Source organism: Acipenser ruthenus, chromosome 1 (assembly GCF_902713425.1).
Source record: "Acipenser ruthenus chromosome 1, fAciRut3.2 maternal haplotype, whole genome shotgun sequence".
NCBI lineage: Eukaryota > Metazoa > Chordata > Actinopteri > Acipenseriformes > Acipenseridae > Acipenser > Acipenser ruthenus.
Genome location: NC_081189.1, coordinates 92,205,448 through 92,223,717, shown reverse-complemented (window position 1 = coordinate 92,223,717; position 18,270 = coordinate 92,205,448). Strand labels below are relative to the sequence as shown.

The window sequence follows — 18,270 nt, the reverse complement described above, 5'->3', positions numbered from 1 at the left end:
ACAGCATTAGAATCCTGATGCGTGGTGCTGGAGACTGAGAACAAGACCTTGAGAGGCAAGACTGATGACTTGGAAAATAGAAGTCGGAGGCAGAACCTAAGGATCATCCTTGTTCCGGAAGGGTTTTCTCTTCACTCTTTTCCTTTTTTATCTTTCACTTAATTCTTTGTCTTCTCCGCAAGGAGCAAGTGATCACTTTTTACTCTTTTCTATGGTTATGTCTAGGCATTTCGGTACAAACGGATGCAGTTTAATTCAGCTGTTGCAGTGGTCAGGTTTATAAACTTTCATGGGTTATCCTTATTGTATACATTTACATGTTTTCTCACTATTATTATGGGAATGTCCAATAATAGGAATACTTGCACTGGAGGGTGTTCGGTTGACTTTATTAGCTAGAACGTTAAAGGATTTAACCACCCAGTGAATCATAGTAAGGTCTTATCCCACCTCCAGCAGCTCAAAGTGGGAATAGCTTTTCTTCAGGAGACTCACTTCCGTACTTATGTAAAATTTCAAACTCAGACGTCCTGTGTCTTTTTACTCCCATGCAAATCGACCATGTCAGTGTTATGTTACAATTGATATAGCATTTCCGGGGTATTTGCCTCAAAACAATACCAGCCTTCGCAATAAACCATAATATAATATTAAAACTGGTATGATCTGTCCTGAGATTCTATAGTTCAGTAAAGCACAACAATTGGGCATAACCAAATTGGGGACGGGTGAAAATACAAAACCTAATTGGTGACTATTAAAAAATGAATGCTTCTAACATGCATTTGGAGCTATGTATGGAAATACATATCACTCAAAGGACAAAATGGTTATTGTAGCCTTTGGAAAAGAAGGTACAATGAAATTAGTTATCTAAACCTGGTTCATTTCAAATCATTCACAAAAGAGCCTTCTCTGGCCACAACATCTCATTTAATTTAGAATTTAATGACTTTCGTTGATAAAAACGAATCCAAGTCTGGGCGGTTACTAGACGTCCTCTGCTTTTCTGAGGACTCCTGTTTTTTAGTCACCAGCGAATCATACTTTAAATGGCTGTTGTAAAACCAAGACCTATAAGTACTTGACACATTTGCAATGAAAAACAGGACGATGGACTTGGGAATCTAAACATCAGGTAAGGTAGGTTATTCTTTCTGTTATTTACTTTGTATTAAATAACAAGCTAGGCCACTGGAGCTTGTATTCCCTGACCAAATTTTGCCCCGCCACCTTTGCCGTTTTAACTCTCTCTTTAACTCGCTGACAAATTGTTGAATTAATCTCATCTCAAATGTTTTCTGGACACCAATACTAATGCAGAACATTATTTTACTATTCTATGGGAAACTTTTAAAGCTTACCTCCATGGATAAATTATTTCATAGACAGCAAAAATAAATAAACAATGTGTTGAGCATCTCTCAGAGCTGACTAACTTTATTCTATAAGTGGATCAACACTATGCCGAATCACGTAATCCTGATCTTTACAAAAAACGGCTTACCCTAAAGACAGAATTTGCTAGACAACAAGCAGAACAACTCCTACTTAAATTACTCCATGCTGTATATTAGCATGATGATAAAGCAACCAAAATCTTGGCCTATCGCCTCTGGCAATACTGTAATACGCTTGATTAGAGAGGTCTGCACAAAATCAGGCTAAATTACCATGGATCAGCAAGAAATTAATAAAGAATTCCAAAACTTCTACTCATCCCTTTATGAATCTGAATCTCTTAAACCCCTCTTTAATTGACTACTACTTTGAGAAGCTTTCAATTTCTACAATTGACCAACAAAATCTCTCTGGAGGAGAACTTCACACAACTGAAATTATACAAGCCATTAGTTCAATACAGAGTGGCAAGTCCCCAGGTCCAGATCGGTTCCCTGCAGTTTTTCAAGAAATGTTCACCCCAAACTCTCTCCACTGCAGGAATGTGTTCTCAGAATCTTTCATGTCCCTGTCTCTGCCTCCAGTCTTTTGCCAAGCATCTATATCACTTTTATTAAAAGATATGTGGTTCATATTGACTTATTTTTCTCCTCAATACAGACATTAAGATTCTAGTGAAAATCCTTGCACACTGCCTCAAGTCCATTCTTCTATCATCTCCTTAGACCAAACAGGATTTATTCAGGGTAGGTAGAAGGCAGCTTTTGATTGTGTTGAGTGGGATTACCTCAAGGTATTTGTCTATGCCTGCCATAAGCACCTTCAGACAGCACCTGTAGAGCTCCTCTTTTTTCCCTCTGGACACTTATCACTCTTCCTTAAATGCGCTTTACTTGCTCTTATCTGCCCCCTATTTTACTGCATTTAATCCTGTACTTTAGAGTACTGTAATCTGTCAAGTGTCATTTAATCTGTAGTATTTTGTATTTAATTATATCCTGATGTAACTATCACTGACACTGTTATCTGCTCCGTTATTGAAATGTATTTTGTCATACTTGTACTTGCTAGAACCAAAGTCATTGTATTTATCTTGCTCTTAATTGTATTATTACTTGTACTGTGATTCTTGAAATGTATTTTTGTTTACGACTGTAAGTTGCCCTGGATAAGGGCGTCTGCTAAGAAATAAATAATAATAAGCTAATACAATTCAAAGTTTTACATCGCATTCACCTCTCCAAGGTCAGGTTCGCCAGGATGTACCCAGATTTGTATCCAACTTGTGACACATGCAAGCAGGCTCCTGCCACCCTCACCCATATGTTTTGATTCTGTCCTGAGTTGGCCTCCTTCGGACATATGTCTTTGAGACCCTACAAATATCAACCCTCTGGTTGCATTATTTGGTGTAACACGCAATGACATCGCTACATTAAATCACTTCAAACTAATAGGTCTCCTTAAAACGCTTTTTTTCGTGTCCTGATCAAGAAATGGCACATTTGACATTAATGGTGACCCCAGTAAAATGGGAATATGGCACTGGCATGATGCTGCTGTTCAGTGATACCAGTACCCATCAGGCACAACAGAGCAACAGAGCACACAACTGTAAAACACTCAAGAATGGCTAGCCCATACCAGCAAACAAATACTTGGTATTTCCTGTTGTTATGGTAGTAGTTCTGTGTTTTCGGTACAATTACCCATGATTACTAGCATCAGAACTTTTACAAACACCTCTGTTGCAAGAACAGCTGCCTGGTAATCTGTCATGTTTGAGCAATGCTCTTCTGAAACTATTTTCAGTCCAATATCTATCGCAGTGTTTCCCAACCTGTGGCCATCGGAGGAGGTCTGCGGCAAAACTAAATAAAAATAGCCTTCTCTCATCGGCAAGTCCCCAATTTCACAAAGCAAAGTTCTTTGGCAGAATGTACAGCCTGGTGACTGAAAACGTCACACTCTGCAACTCACTGCACGTTAGAAGCAATCCCACGTGGTTAGCGCAGCTAACGGGAAGTCTGTCAGCAATGGATCCCTGGATATAAACAGGGTCTTAGAAATGCAAAGCGAGTGAAAATGAAACAAGTGGCAGTGCAGTACACAGGCGGCTCGTCAGCCGAGGCATGTGAGGCATGGCCTCGCCAAGAATTTCCAAAGGCTAAAAAAACATTTTGCATATTCTTTTTATTTAATTCAGAAATATAAACACATTTAATAACAGTTAAGCATGTATATATTAAATAAAAGTAAGTCCACAGAAGCGCTAGTGACATTATTTAAAAGTCACAACTCGCTTTCACCAGCAGCGTGAGGCACAAACCTTGAGCGCCTCAGAAAGCTGCTCACCATGCTGTGGAGTCTCTTTCTGAAGGCATTGCTATGGTAACCACAGCTTGAGGCACCTACTAGATCTGGAGCAGTTCAAAGAGATGTTCATTTGTTAAGGACGGCAGAATAACACAAGCACTGGAGATTTTGAAGAAAGGCGGTAATCAAACGTGGTAAGGAGTGCACAAAATGGCAGGCGCATCTCTTTGAATGGACGTAAAACTGTCAATTTCTTGCCACATGACAAGCTGCCTTGTTCGTTTTGAATGAATGATTTTGTGATATTGTATTTGTGTCTTTATAGTGAATGTTCCACGCTGGTGTCACACAATGACTTGTAGCAGAAAATACTATGTGCTATTATGGTTCTGAGATGCCAAATGATTATAAAAACTTGTATCCGCAATTCTGTAAGTTGTGTGTTGTTTACAGTGTTAATCTTGCTTTTTTTAATGGGGGTATATTTTACACAGCAACTGCAGTCTATTTGAATGCATTAAAATGCTTCCAGTGGAGGCATATATGAAATCAGCTGAATGAAGTAAATTTACGTTTAGTATGTTAGCCATTGGGTGGGGGTGTGATTTGTGTCTCACCTGTCAAAAAAGAGCCGCCACCAGTGGTATCAAGTAAAACCCTACAACAGAGACAGACTAAACGCAAAATGCGGGTGAGCAGCGATACATACTTGGAAATGGGATTTACTTGGACTGGTAGCAAAGAGCAGCCGCGAACGCTGTGTGTTGTTTGGTACGAGGTGTTGTCGAACGAAAGTTTGAAGCCAGCTAATCTTTAGCGCTACTTAGAAATGAAACACAGTGACGGTGACAATCTAACAAAGCTTTCATGTGACAGCTCTTTAAAGTTAGTCTTCACGCAACTAAACCTGACTGACTTCTGGTTACACGTTCAATCTGAATACCTGTTTGCCACCACATACTCTTGTGAAAGTGGATTTTCTGCACTTGTTGGGTTGAAACAAATTACCAGAGTAGGCTGGATGTTGAACCAGATTTAAGGCTAAAACTGTCATCACTCCAACCGGACATTCAGGCTGTGACATCACTGAAATGGCACCAGCCATCTCATTAGGTAAGTTAATCAATTTCCAGTATGGACACGTTATCAATTGCCGCACTATAATGGAAAGCAAAATGAATAGACTTTCCTTGTATAGCGGCTGTGTGTCACTATGATAGTAGTACATGGTGGGCCGCCAAATTTTTGGAGTTTCGCACATCTAAAAAGGTTGGGAACCACTGATCTATCGTATAGTATTTACAGTATTTTTCAAAAGATGTTAAAGGTATACTGTAATTTCATTGTAAAATTCCTGGAGGTTTCTGCATTGGGAATGTCATATCTGTATTAAATGGATTTTATGAATACCATAAAACTATGCCATCAGAATATATATACATCATAACATGCCTCAGAAATGTACAAACTGCTCTGGGGTCAAAACTGCTGTAGCACCTGATGAAAAAAACAGACTAGAACAAAATGTTTTTAGATAACTTTAAATAAACAAAACAATCGTTTTCAAAAATAACTTAAACTTTGAGCTAAGGTGCATTACTGCATCACAATATTTGGATTTTTCTTGGTAATAGAGAATAAAGGACTCAAGAAGTGGCTATCCTAGACATCTGCATCTATATTTCTAACCTATAAATAAATGTTTTTCTTTGCTTTCCTGAATGATGCTTGAAAACATCCATCAATAGCATAAAAATGACACACTGGCATTATTAAAAAATAATAATAATAATAATAATAATAATACACCAAGTAATCGTGTGTCAAAACATTGCATCTAACCACAAAAATGGAAGAGACACAAGAATGTATCCCTCTGAAAATAGTGACTAGATGTACCCTACCTGACTACAGGCTCTGGATTTCCACTGGCCCTGCACATCAGTTGAACCCGTCTTCCTTCTGCCACTTCCTGGCTTTTCAGCTTCTGAGTAAATCTTGGAGGAGCAAAAGAACCCATAATCTTGTCGCTGCTTGGGGGGGCACAGCTAGGCCAAGAGTGCTCCGCTTTGGCCTCTGACCCAGAGGATGACAAGCCTTCATCCACAGGAGTTTGCTTGTTAATCTGTTCTGCTGAGGTACTTGCTTGTAACACTTGGTTCTTGGGAGACAGATACCCACTATCTGGTGATGAGGAATTATTGTTGAGATTTCTATCTTGTTTCGAAGCAGTCCTGAAAATGGATGAAAGCTCTTCAATAAACGAGGCAGCCCTGTTGCAAAATTCATTCCTGGATGCCGACTCACTCTGGAACACCTCTTGGTTAACTAGTTTTGGTTTGTCTTCCTTATTCTTAGGAAGTGTCGATCTACAGCAAGTATCAGTTTGAAAACACTGGGCTTCAATTTGTCTTGCAGCAGCTACCAACTGCTGGGGGCTTGTCTGAGGATTGTTCTGAGTGTTGGGGTTTTTGGTTGCATCGTGATCATCTGAGGTGATGTCATTGGTCTGTGGTGAATGGAGACGGTTATACTGAGAAGACTTTGAACCCACTTGAGGATCTGGTTTGGTCTCTGGGAGGGAAGGCTTTTCAGTGAGGTTGAGGAAAGGGGAGTTATAGAAATAGGAGAACTGCTGCTCTGCATTTGAACCTTCAGGGATTTCTTCTTCAGCAAAAGCTTCTCGGGCAAGATCAAGGCTTTTGTTGATCTCCTCCTGGCTGAGGAAGGCAGATAGCTCAGAGAAATCTTCATCTGTTTCATCTGGGCATATTTCTGCTAAGGAATCATAATAAAGGTCCTGTGCAGAGACCTCAGGGACCAGCATGCCACAGTACCCCTCCTGTGCTCCTCTCTCTGCCGAGTAGGCCTCCTTTAACATCTGAGACAGAGGGACAGTCTGATCACAGCTCCTGTCCTGCATTCTGGAAAAACAATAAAACTCCATTACCCTCATTTAATAACTCTTATTATTAAAGTATATATGTAAGGTATAAACCATGACGGGCCGTGCGGTTCCCATGATATATATCACGCTTGGTATAGATCATCAGAACTGCACAACCGAAGTAGTTTATACCGCTTATAACACGGCTAACTGTCATTTATTATTATTATTATTTATTAGCTGACGCCCTTATCCAGGGCGACTTACAATTGTTACAAGATATCACATTATTTTTACATACAATTACCCATTTATACAGTTGGGTTTTTACTGGAGCAATCTAGGTAAAGTACCTTGCTCAAGGATACAGCAGCAGTGTCCCCACAGGGGATTGAACCCACGACCCTCCAGTCAAGAGTCCAGAGCCCTAACCACTACTCCACACTGCTGCCCATTTGGGTGATGAAAAATAATTAAAATAATGAAAACACATTTTAAATTAAAACAAAACCAGAAACTTTTATTGTGTATACATCCGCAGTGTAATATAATCCCAAATTTAATTTAATTTAATTTATTGTTCGCTTATTAAAAATAAATTGCACATGTCCGTTTATTGTGAATTTCTGCATCGAAAGTGGCATCTCACTAGAAAGTAGAAGACCGAACACACGCTGATGATGGGCAGAGTTTCAAATGACACAGAGGATGTAAGTGGAAAAGCTGCCATGGATGCTGAAGCTGTATCTGCAGGTGAGTTTGTGTAGTCATTATATGCGAGGCATACATATTCAAGTCTGTTTTCATCCTTTTGGATCTCAAAAGATGTTTTTGTTAGTTGTTGGACACCATTGCGTCCAAATTGTGCCAGATTAAGTTGAAGATCAAACCAGATTTTACACACCAATCCGACCGTGGTGTCAGGGGAAAGTGCCTCTGTTTTCTGCAGACGTTTCAAATCCGGGCCGGTAATTCGGGTGGTGGTGTCTGGCCTTGTCTTTACCTGACTGACAGGAATACATTCTTGTTGGTTTTAAACTCGCTGTCAGCAGATATGTTAAAACTTCTACTGTTAAAATATCTATTTAGTCCAGCTCAGTGTTATAAAACTGGAGACTGAATACTGGTCCCCAGTTGAACTTATTGCGCTGGCATAAAATTCCCTTATGTTGTTGAGATTTTTTTTACTTATTTCCTTAAAATGAATGTCCATATTTTTTTTCTTTAAACCAGTACTTTAAGTACATTAACAGCCCATGCTGTAGTTTTCTTTTTGTGTTTTTTCAATCTTTGTTTTCTTCTGTTTCATTTATCTGTTCCTCATCTACTGTTGTGTCTACTCTTGACAGTTGTTGGTGCACTTATTTGTATTTTTTTTTCAAGTGGACTGCTGTCTTCACTCAGAAAGTTGGAGTTTCATCTCCAAATATATTAAAGGAAATAGGTGGTTTTGTAACTAATAACAAATACAATGGCAGTTTGTCAGGAATTTAGAATTATTATTTATTTCTTAGCAGACACCCTTATCCAGGGCTGAAGCGGCTCATTAGTATGCAAACCATGGTGTACGTATATATATACACACGTCATGTGAAGCTGTTTAACCAATCAGAGGTTGTTATTTTTCCAAGCCATGTTATAAATATAGACATATGTTATCCTAGAACAGCTTGTGATATTAGTATGCACAATGTTGCTTAAACTATTGCAGTTATATAAGTATAACATCCTAAAAGGTACAGTCAAATACAAATAGAAATATACAGGTGAATCAATAAAAAAAGTTTTTTGACATATAAAGGTTCTTTGTGCGAGTTTAGGGTCCAAGCTATTTTCGCCTGTTTTTTATTGTTTACTGTTGTTAGATTTGTGGCTATAACTCTAACTATAAAGGTTACAGTCTTACATGAAATGAATGTGCACACACTAGGCTTCCATAAAAAAAGTGAAATAGTCTGAAACTCACCCTGTTCAATACAGATAACAAAAACCACGGAAAAAGAAAAAAAAAACATTACTGTTTGTAAAATATATTTTAGCATGGCCAGCTCAAATCTGACAGTGTACATTGAAACTTCAACATGTAGGGAACATGGAAAATTTGAACAAACTGGATAATAAATAAAGGAATTATGGTCATATATACAAAAGGGACCAAAAGCAAACAACAAAAACCTGATTCATTGCAAAAGAAAACAGGAAAAAAAAAACATTCAAATTATTCATCCCAGGGACCCTGATCATGTGGCACAAGATGGGGCTGTCTGTTCACTGTGGGTTGAATGGCCAGCATGGTGGCGACAGGGCAACATAATCCTAAACAGCTCTGGTCTCGTGCATCTGATCCACAAACACTATATATTTATCGGGAAATAGGTCCTTGTGCCTTCGATGTCGCCATTTCTCTTATTTTGTAATTTTTTTTAATGTGAAAATGTTTGTTTACTGCACCAAGGTAGATCTGTCTTACAGAGCAGCAGTAACATTGCAAAACACTCACATTCACAGCTCTCCTAACATATCTACCGGAAATACACAAATAGGACCTTGTTTTAAAGCTCTGACTATCCTTTTTCCAACACTGTATCACAAGCAGGGCTGTCTCTCACAGTGCCTGAGTAAACAGAGTTAAAGGGCCAGGTCCCGTCAGGATATTTAACATTGGGCAGTAGGGTGATCACCCGTCCCTGATTGGGCGGGACAGTCCCGAAATGCAAAGATGCAAGTCCCGGCTTTAGAGCCACAGTTAAACCATAACATATCTGTTTAAGCACATCTTAGGCTCATATCTGTTTATAGCACATCTTACGCTCGCTCACCAATGTATGCATATATCTTGATTTAGCACCCTCCTACCCCCCACCCCGCTCGCTGCTCGCTCTTTAGTGGAAACAGTAAAAAAAGTTTTAGAAAAATATGTAAATATACCCCAGCATAATGGCAGGTGTCCCGTTTTTGTATTTTGAAAAGGTGGTCACCCTAATGGGCAGACCCTATACAGTTCAAACACTTTGTGTTGTACCTTTAAGGTGTTCCATTATTCCAGCACTGGTGAAATGTGATCATTTTATTTGTGAATTCAATTCTAAAGAATACATCTTATAAATGACAAATGACTGTTGAAATACTGAATATAAAAAGAAAAGCCCACACACGTTTTAAAAATAAATATTACAAAAATCCTCATGAGTTTTTAAACAGGAACACATTTTTTATTTATATCAACTTTATGAAGCAAAATTAGTTAATTTTACAGGGTGATGTAAAACTTTTGGCCATAGCTGTATATAGTTTAGAATAGCATACAAAATAATAATTCAGTCAAAAAAGGCACAAAGGTTAATGCAAGGTCTGCATACTGATAGCTATATATTCCAACAGTATGTGTAGCAGATTAATTTAGGGCTGCCACCTAGTCCTGGAAACTGTAAGCAAATTAGCTATGTTTTATTATAACTATATCGCAGGAATTGCACACTATTGACAATAACTGGTAAAACACTGTTAAAAGGCAAATATATGCAGTATTATCTGTAATCCTTGAACACAATTGAATGCTAGTTTTTATGTACTGTATGATGTTGTAATCAGATACTATTGAATGTTAGTTTGTTATAATTATGTACAATAAGACTGAATGTAAGAACGCAAAAGCATTAGTCACACACGCTGCGGTACACTTGACAAGCATCTAGTCGCAGCTTGAGCCCAGACTGAGGTGAGCCAAGCTCTGTAGGATTTTGACCAATCGGAGAGTTCTGATAAGGACGCCTTACTTTCTATAGGCTGCCTGCTACAGGGACTAAGTGCGGAACTAGGGCTACTTATCCCCGGTAAATGTGAATGGAAAGTTGTACTGAGCTCGGTGCCTGGAGTCAGACCCAGGGATCCTTTGGATTCCTGTATTAAAGATTGTTATTTTGTGTACCTTTTACTAGTTGATTAAAACATTTTAAAAACCAAACAAGACAAATAGCGTTTTATTAAACGCAAGCGATTCCTGAGTCAGAGACTGAGTGGTGCGGTGAGGAGCGGCAGCAGCAGATCCAGCGTGTAAGCAGAGTGAGCAGCCAGAGATTCCTGAGTCAGAGACAGAGCAGGCGGCGACGCGACTCAGCAGCAGCAGATCCAGCGTGGAAGCAGAGTGAGCAGCCAGCGATTCCTGAGCCAGAGACAGAGCAGGCGGCGACGCGACTCAGCAGCAGCAGATCCAGCGTGGAAGCAGAGTGAGCAGCCAGAGATTCCTGAGTCAGAGACAGAGCAGGCGGCGACGCGACTCAGCAGCAGCGGATCCAGCGTGTAAGCAGAGTGAGCAGCCAGCGATTCCTGAGCCAGAGACAGAGCAGGCGGCGACGCGACTCAGCAGCAGCAGATCCAGCGTGGAAGCAGAGTGAGCAGCCAGCGATTCCTGAGCCAGAGACAGAGCAGGCGGCGACGCGACTCAGCAGCAGCGGATCCAGCGTGTAAGCAGAGTGAGCAGCCAGCGATTCCTGAGTCAGAGACAGAGCAGGCGGCGACGCGACTCAGCAGCAGCAGATCCAGCGTGTAAGCAGAGTGAGCAGCCAGCGATTCCTGAGTCAGAGACAGAGCAGGCGGCGACGCGACTCAGCAGCAGCAGATCCAGCGTGTAAGCAGAGTGAGCAGCCAGCGATTCCTGAGCCAGAGACCTAACGGCAGCGGGTCCCGCGTCAGAGACGGAATGGCGCCGGTGCGGTTCTCATTAGCAATACAACTCAACACAATAAGCAGCAGATCCAGCGTGTGATCGGTGAGGCAGCAATTCCTGAGTCAGAGACGGAGCGGCAGCGGGTCCCGAGTCGGAGACGGAACGGTGCCGGTGCGGTTCTCATCAGCAACAACACGCATTAAAATAATATAACTAAATACACCACATCCAACAAAAACAGACCAACTACAGAAACCCTGGTTCATTTTAAGTTACTTGCTATAATATAATAGCCCTTCACACAATCTTAACATTGCATTCTCAATTCCTTCACCCACTTTGACTCCTTGCTCATGTTCGATGTCCCTCACACCAGTCCAGCGAAAGGATTTTGGTTTAACCCAAGCATTTTACTCCCTGGATATATAATGTATATTTAGATGTAGTGCTGCATGAAACGATTATTAGTGTAATCGATTAATCTATCGATGGTTGCTTCGGTTAATAGATTATTCGAATAAACACCAACACATCACTCAAAAGCTAGCAAGCTGAACCATTTTAACAGATGTTTATGTACCCAATGCAATATATGTCTCGAGATGATTGCACTTGCTTTGCTATTTCAGTAACCAAAAATACTCTACAATTTCTAACATATATAAAATATATAAAATATATTTTTTTAAAATTTAAGACATGAAACAGGCTTAAAAAATATCAAAAATTAAGCCTGGAACACACAGTCTGATGCGACCGTCGTATATCAATGGAGGAGCATCACACGGTGCCCGACTGAAATTGCTGGAAGGGATGCACAATTTGTGATTTTTTTCTGATGTTTGACCTGCTCTGGATGCATAAAGTACAGCGGCAATGGGGCAAATCAATGACAGTATGCAAAAACATAAGGCTATGGCACAATTTTGGCTAGAATGCGATGTGATCATGAAAACCATAAATGACTGGAGACATGCATACTTTCTCTCTCGCCTGTACAGTGCCTATAGAAAGTCTACACCCCCTTGAACTTTTTTTTACATTTTGTTGTGTCAGTGCCTCAGAGTTTCATGCATTTAAATGAGGATTTTTCCACTTATCTACACACCATACACACTGTTAAGGGGAAAAAAGTTTTTATTGAGAAAAAAATTATATATTAACAATACAAAACTGAAAGATCATAATTGGATAAGTCTCCACCCCCTGAGTTAATACTTGGTGGAAGCACCTTTGGCAGCAATTACATCTGCGAGTCTGTTGGGATAGGTCTCTACCAACTTTGCACACCTAGATTTGGCAATATTTGACCATTCTTCTTTACAAAACTATTCAAGCTCTGTCAAGTTCCTTGGGGCACGTTGATGAACAGCAATCTTCAAGTCATGCCACAAATCTTCGATTGGATTTAGGTCGGGGCTCTGACTGGGCCACTCAAGGACATTTACCCTTTTTGTTCCTTAGACACTCCAGTGTAGCTTTGGCTGTGTTCTTTGGGTCGTTGTCATGCTGAAAGGTGAACTTCCATCCCAGTTTCAGCTTTCTTGCAGAGGGCAGCAGGTTTTCCTCAAGGACTTCTCTGTACTTTGCTCCAGGCCCTGCGGATGAGAAACATCCCCATAACATGATGCTGCCACCACCATGCTTCACAGTAGGGATGGTGTTCTTTGGGTGATGCGCTGTGTTGGGTTTGCAACAAACATAACGCTTTGCATTTAGTCCAAAAAGTTCCATTTTAGTTTCGTCAGACCACAAAACTTTTTGCCACATGGCTACAGAATTTTTTTTTTTGCATACTTCAAACAGGATTCAAGGTGGGCTTGAGTAATGGCTTCCTTCTTGCCACCCTACCATACAGGCCAGATTTGTGGAGTGCTTGGGATATTGTTGTCACATGCACACTTTGACCAGTCTTGGCCATAAAAGCCTGTAGCTCTTGCAAAGTTGCCATTGGCTTCTTGGTAGCCTCTCTGATCAGTCTCCTTCTTGCTCGGTCATCCAGTTTGGAGGTCTTGGTGGTGCCATACACCTTCCACTTCTTAATAATCGTCTTGACCGTGCTCCAAGGGATATTCAAGGCCTTTGATATTTATTTATACCCATCCCCTAATCTGTGCCCTTCAACAACTTTGTCCCGGAGTTCTTTTGAAAGCGCCTTGGTGCTCATGGTTGAGTCTTTGCTTTGAAATGCACTACCCAGCAGAGGGAACCTACAGGAACTGCTGAATTGATCTTGAAATCATGTGAATCACTACAATTTAACACAGGTGGAGGCCACTTAACTTGGTGTGTGATTTTGAAGGCGATTGGTTACACCTGAGCTAATTTAGGATTGCTATTACACTTATCCAACCAAGCTATTTCAGTTTTTATTTTTAATTCATTTTTTACAAATTTCTAGAATATTTTTTTCACTTGGAAGTTATGGGGTAGGATGTGTAGATAAATTTTAAAAAAAATTAATGCATTTTAATTCCAGGCTATATGGAAACAAAATGTGAAAATTTTGAAAGGGGGTGTAGACTTTCTATAGGCACTGTATATATGTACTGTATATAACTGTGGCAATGCGCCCCGCCCCTATGTGCATTTGTGTGTTATATGTTGTATGTTGCGTGTGTTAATGTTGGTGGATTGTAGTTGGTACACAGGATATAATGTGGGTAATGAGCACGAGAGTTTAAAATGTATAATTGTATTTAGGCACGGGGATTGCACTTCACTTCAGGTGCATTTAAAGTATGTAATATGTGAGCACAGGGTTGCACAGAATTAGTTCACGTGCTGGGATTCAAGTGAATAATTAATTAGTAATTGAATCCCGGCACAACAGTATATATACAGTAGATGCACATTTTACTCACTCAGGGTTGTGTGTTTGAGAGTGGAGAACGGGAGAGTGAGGTGAGTAAATTAAAATAAATAACAACTGCTACTACGTGCTGGAGAACCAGCACGGTACTTGTTTTGTGTGTAGCGTTCGTCCACCCTGTTTGTTAGTGTCTTCGTTTTGTTTGTCTGTTTATTTTGGCTAAAGTGCTGTGTCCTGTGTTTTGTTCAAACCTTTTTATTTATAATAAACCAGCGCAAGCAAGCGCCTTCATCATTTAATTTCACCGTCCTGTTTGTGTTTTCTTTCCTGGTTCAGATGTCACCACTCAGCCAGCCTTGTGACAATAACATACAAAGTATTCCATTGAAAACTGGAATACAACATTTTCAGTTTTCCTTAAATAAATTAACACTAATCCTACTGTCTCTGCGTTCACTATATTTATATATATATATATATATATATATATATATATATATATATATATATATATATATATATATATTAGCTCTGGGAACACTTCTGTAATCAGCTTCATATTTACTCTCTTGCTTAAAAAAACTGTCGGCAAAATTCGCCATTAATCAATGAATTTGAATAATCATTGCAGCATTCTTTAGATGATAAACTCTCTAGAAAATGCCCCTGTAGCATACCGATCTTACTTATTCATGCTTCTCTACAATGCTGTATTACACACTACATTCTGGCAGTCTATGTGTACACCTGGTCTGCATTAGTACCAACCCACACTGGGATTTACATTGGGCATGCTTGGCATCTGTTGTTGAGCCATGGTATGGCTTTGAGGATGTTAACTCAGGTCAGGCAACACATGCTATATTTTAGCAAAGACAGATCACAGAACAGTGTATCTCAATAATCAGCCTGTATTTTTTAAATAAAATAACACTGCTTTTTAAAGAGGTTAACCACAATCAGCAAATGGACTATAATGGCATTCAGCTACGGGGGGGTCAAATGTAGCCCCAGACACATTTTCTTTCCATTCAGATTTAATTGTATGACAAAAGCTTAACTTCATAAAAAGATTCAAAACATCTCTTTTGAAGAAATGGTATGTTCACCACATTAATATATCTGCTGTCAGTTACATTTTTGACCCATGGGACACCTACATTTCACATTCTTTATACTACTGAAGCAGCTATTGGGGATTGATATGTTACAGACTTGTGTTTTGCCATTTCAATGTTTGTGTTTTAAGTCCAGCAAGAAAATTGCTGTGGACCCTTTGAAATGTTAAGCATGTAAAGATGGCAATTAACTGTAGAAAACAATACAAATATTTATGGAAAACACTGCAGTTTTGTCAGTAAAACTGATTAATTTACAGTGAAATATTACTTGCATAAATAAACAAGGTATATACAAAGTATATACCTTGTTTATACAAACCAAGTACAATGTCAATTTAAGACAAAATAAATGTGGGGGTGGTGGTTTAACAAAAACAAATATCCATTGCACAGCCATATTTTCAACTATAGTATTTCACGTTTTTTACATTAAAAAAGCTGGTGTTCCATCTCTTTCTTTTGTCCCCACACAAGTAACACTTTCTTTCTTAACGCAGAAATGCTTTATGTTAACATGTATTCATACCACTGCTGTTAATGTCTCTTATAAATAACAAGTGCCCACACATTGATGGTTTATCAGGGGAGTTGTAAGGGCAGTTCATATCAAATGTGGTGGAAGATTACATGGTGGACAGTGGGGGTGGTTGTTTAGAAGTGTAGAATGCTGGGAACAGCTGGTGTTTTCTATACAGAGTTATTGTGAAGGCAGCACTCTGTTTAATGTATACTTTATAATTCAGCAACATCACATGGTTTTTGAAAGCGCAAATTCTTTGAACCTGCATGCTTCATTAATAATAACAATAAATAAATAATGGTTACAGGATTTAAAAAAAAAACAAAAAAACTGGCTTATATTATGCAGAAGTGGTGTCTTGATTAAGACATTCTTACCCTACACTGTCAGGCTTACCAGCTGTTATTGTTTTTAACAGTGCTACACATGCTAATAAAAGCTTCTGGGCTTTAAAGGTCATCGTTCCTCATCTTGTCTGTAATGTAAAGTAGGCTACTTTTCAATTCACAAGATAAATTATTAAGGTGGAAAAGTAGGCATGCTTTTTGATTTTTTCATCGATTATTGTTTGATGTAGTTTCTACAAGTTTCTAATATTCCAGTTTCCAGAGGTGTTTATATGGTTCCATGGCCGCTAGAGTATTAAAAAAAAAAAAAAAAAAACAGGAGCTGGATGGGGGTGGGTATAGATTAATTTATTATTCAGAATTCTCAATATAATATACTGAGTCAGTATATGGTCAATCATAGGATAAAACACTGTAGCAGGGAATCCCTATCATAGTGGGGCAGTCAATTCCAAGCTGTATAATTTGTCTAAAGGATGTTTACACATACAGTATCTATAGCACCTATATGGTTTTTAACAATGTATTTTTTATTATATGCTAATTGTCTTGTAATAATAATAATAATAAAAAAAAAAAAAATAATAATAATAATAATAATATGGTCTGTACCTTTTCAGTAAGGCTACAAAATAAAAGATAAGAGTTTGTCACACAAGTTTAATTGTACTATTTCTTTTTTTTCTTTTTTTAAATAAAATAAACTGTATGTCTGAACACAAAAGCACGTCATTTAGAGTGATTTTGCTTTGATCATTTCAAGAAACACAATATTTATACACATTTTTTGTGCATTATCAAAAACAGACTGAAGCCAGCATTCTTGCCAGTAGTTAGCTTGTTTTTCTCCACTGGGCATAATATCTAGCTCATCAGCTTCAAGAGGAACAAATAAATTGTTATGAAATGGATACTTACATTTAACATTGCTGTTCAGAAAAACAACGACTAAAAATAAAACCTATTTAGATTTAAAACATCAAAGATATACTTAAATTTGCAAGGCAATATTTATTTATTTTTTTACAAAGGTTAAATCAGACATTTCCTGAGCATTCATTTATGGGCTTGCACCTTAATATAATAATAATAATAATAATAATAATAATAATAATAATAATAATAATAATAATAATAATAATAATAATAAATAGCATTTATCATAACCCATGTGCATCAAGCATGATAAAATAGGTAACCTGTAATTAAGCCTTGCCTATTACTACTTAACCTCTAATACTAAAATCAAACGCATTAAGATAATGCCCAAGCCATTATCTTAATTTATCAGCCTAACATCTTAAGCTACCAACACAATGTACTTGAAATTGTAATGTACCCTTATTTAATTTATAAAGTAATTTCCTAAGGATCAAGTGTTACTTTATTATTTAATATTACTTATTTGTCCTTGCATGTAATCCTGATAGCATTATTTTAAATGTGTTATTATATTAATTATCACAAACTATCAAGGTAAAAGTAAAAATGAATAGGACAAGTATTGAAGTTCTATATTAAAGACATAATTTAGTTCTTTGAACACCATTAGTTAAATTGTTAGAATGAGTTATATGAAAGAAAATAAATACATTACCTTCCCAAACTGAATTACCCAGTTATGTCAGTCTGCTGTAGCTTTTGTTAAGTAAAAGAAAACCAGGAATTTACCTTCCAGTTTGAAAGCCTGGGTTCTGAGATGTAATCCCAATAAAAGCTTTGACAAAACGACACAGTTTCCAATTAAATAGCGACAGCTCAGCTACTGAGTCAGTAATAAAACATTGAGCAGCTCACAGTGAGCAGGGTGTCCTGTGTGGCCTGCAAGTTACATCTGTCCTCTATGACAGACTAACACTTTACCAAGTGATCTATATTTGGTAACTGTGCTCATGTTTCATCAGAGTGCTTGTACCAGGAATTTTGATAGAAGATATGTGGGGACAGAAAGAAGCAACAAGCACATAGCACTTCAGATTCGGAGACTGAGGAGGTGTTTACAATTGAAATCTCGTTTTTAACCTGACTATCACATTTAAGACAATAACGTTACTAAGATAGATTGGTGCTGACTGACCTGGACCCCCTACTCCATGGAATGCATCTTAAATCCTAGATACAAAAGACATAGTGTTTATTATTATAATTATTATAATTATTATTATTATTATTATTATTATTATTATTATTATTATTATTA

General features: G+C 38.3%; 1 protein-coding gene across 3 annotated transcripts in view; it reads right to left on the bottom strand.

The window, feature by feature from the left end:
* Window positions 1-17,896, bottom strand: part of palld (palladin, cytoskeletal associated protein) — a 155,588-nt gene extending 137,692 nt beyond the window's left edge. For 2 of the 3 annotated variants that reach the window (XM_059032131.1, XM_034034838.3), the window contains exons 1-2: window positions 17,668-17,896; window positions 5,622-6,641 (exon numbers count right to left, since the gene is read on the bottom strand). In XM_059032131.1, coding sequence (XP_058888114.1) covers window positions 5,622-6,640 — 1,019 coding nt within the window. In that variant the 5' untranslated portion in view covers window position 6,641; window positions 17,668-17,896. The remainder of the gene's footprint in view (window positions 1-5,621; window positions 6,642-17,667) is intronic. The other variant, XM_059032135.1, reaches the window with a different exon arrangement.
* Between the last annotated feature and the right edge of the window lie 374 nt (window positions 17,897-18,270).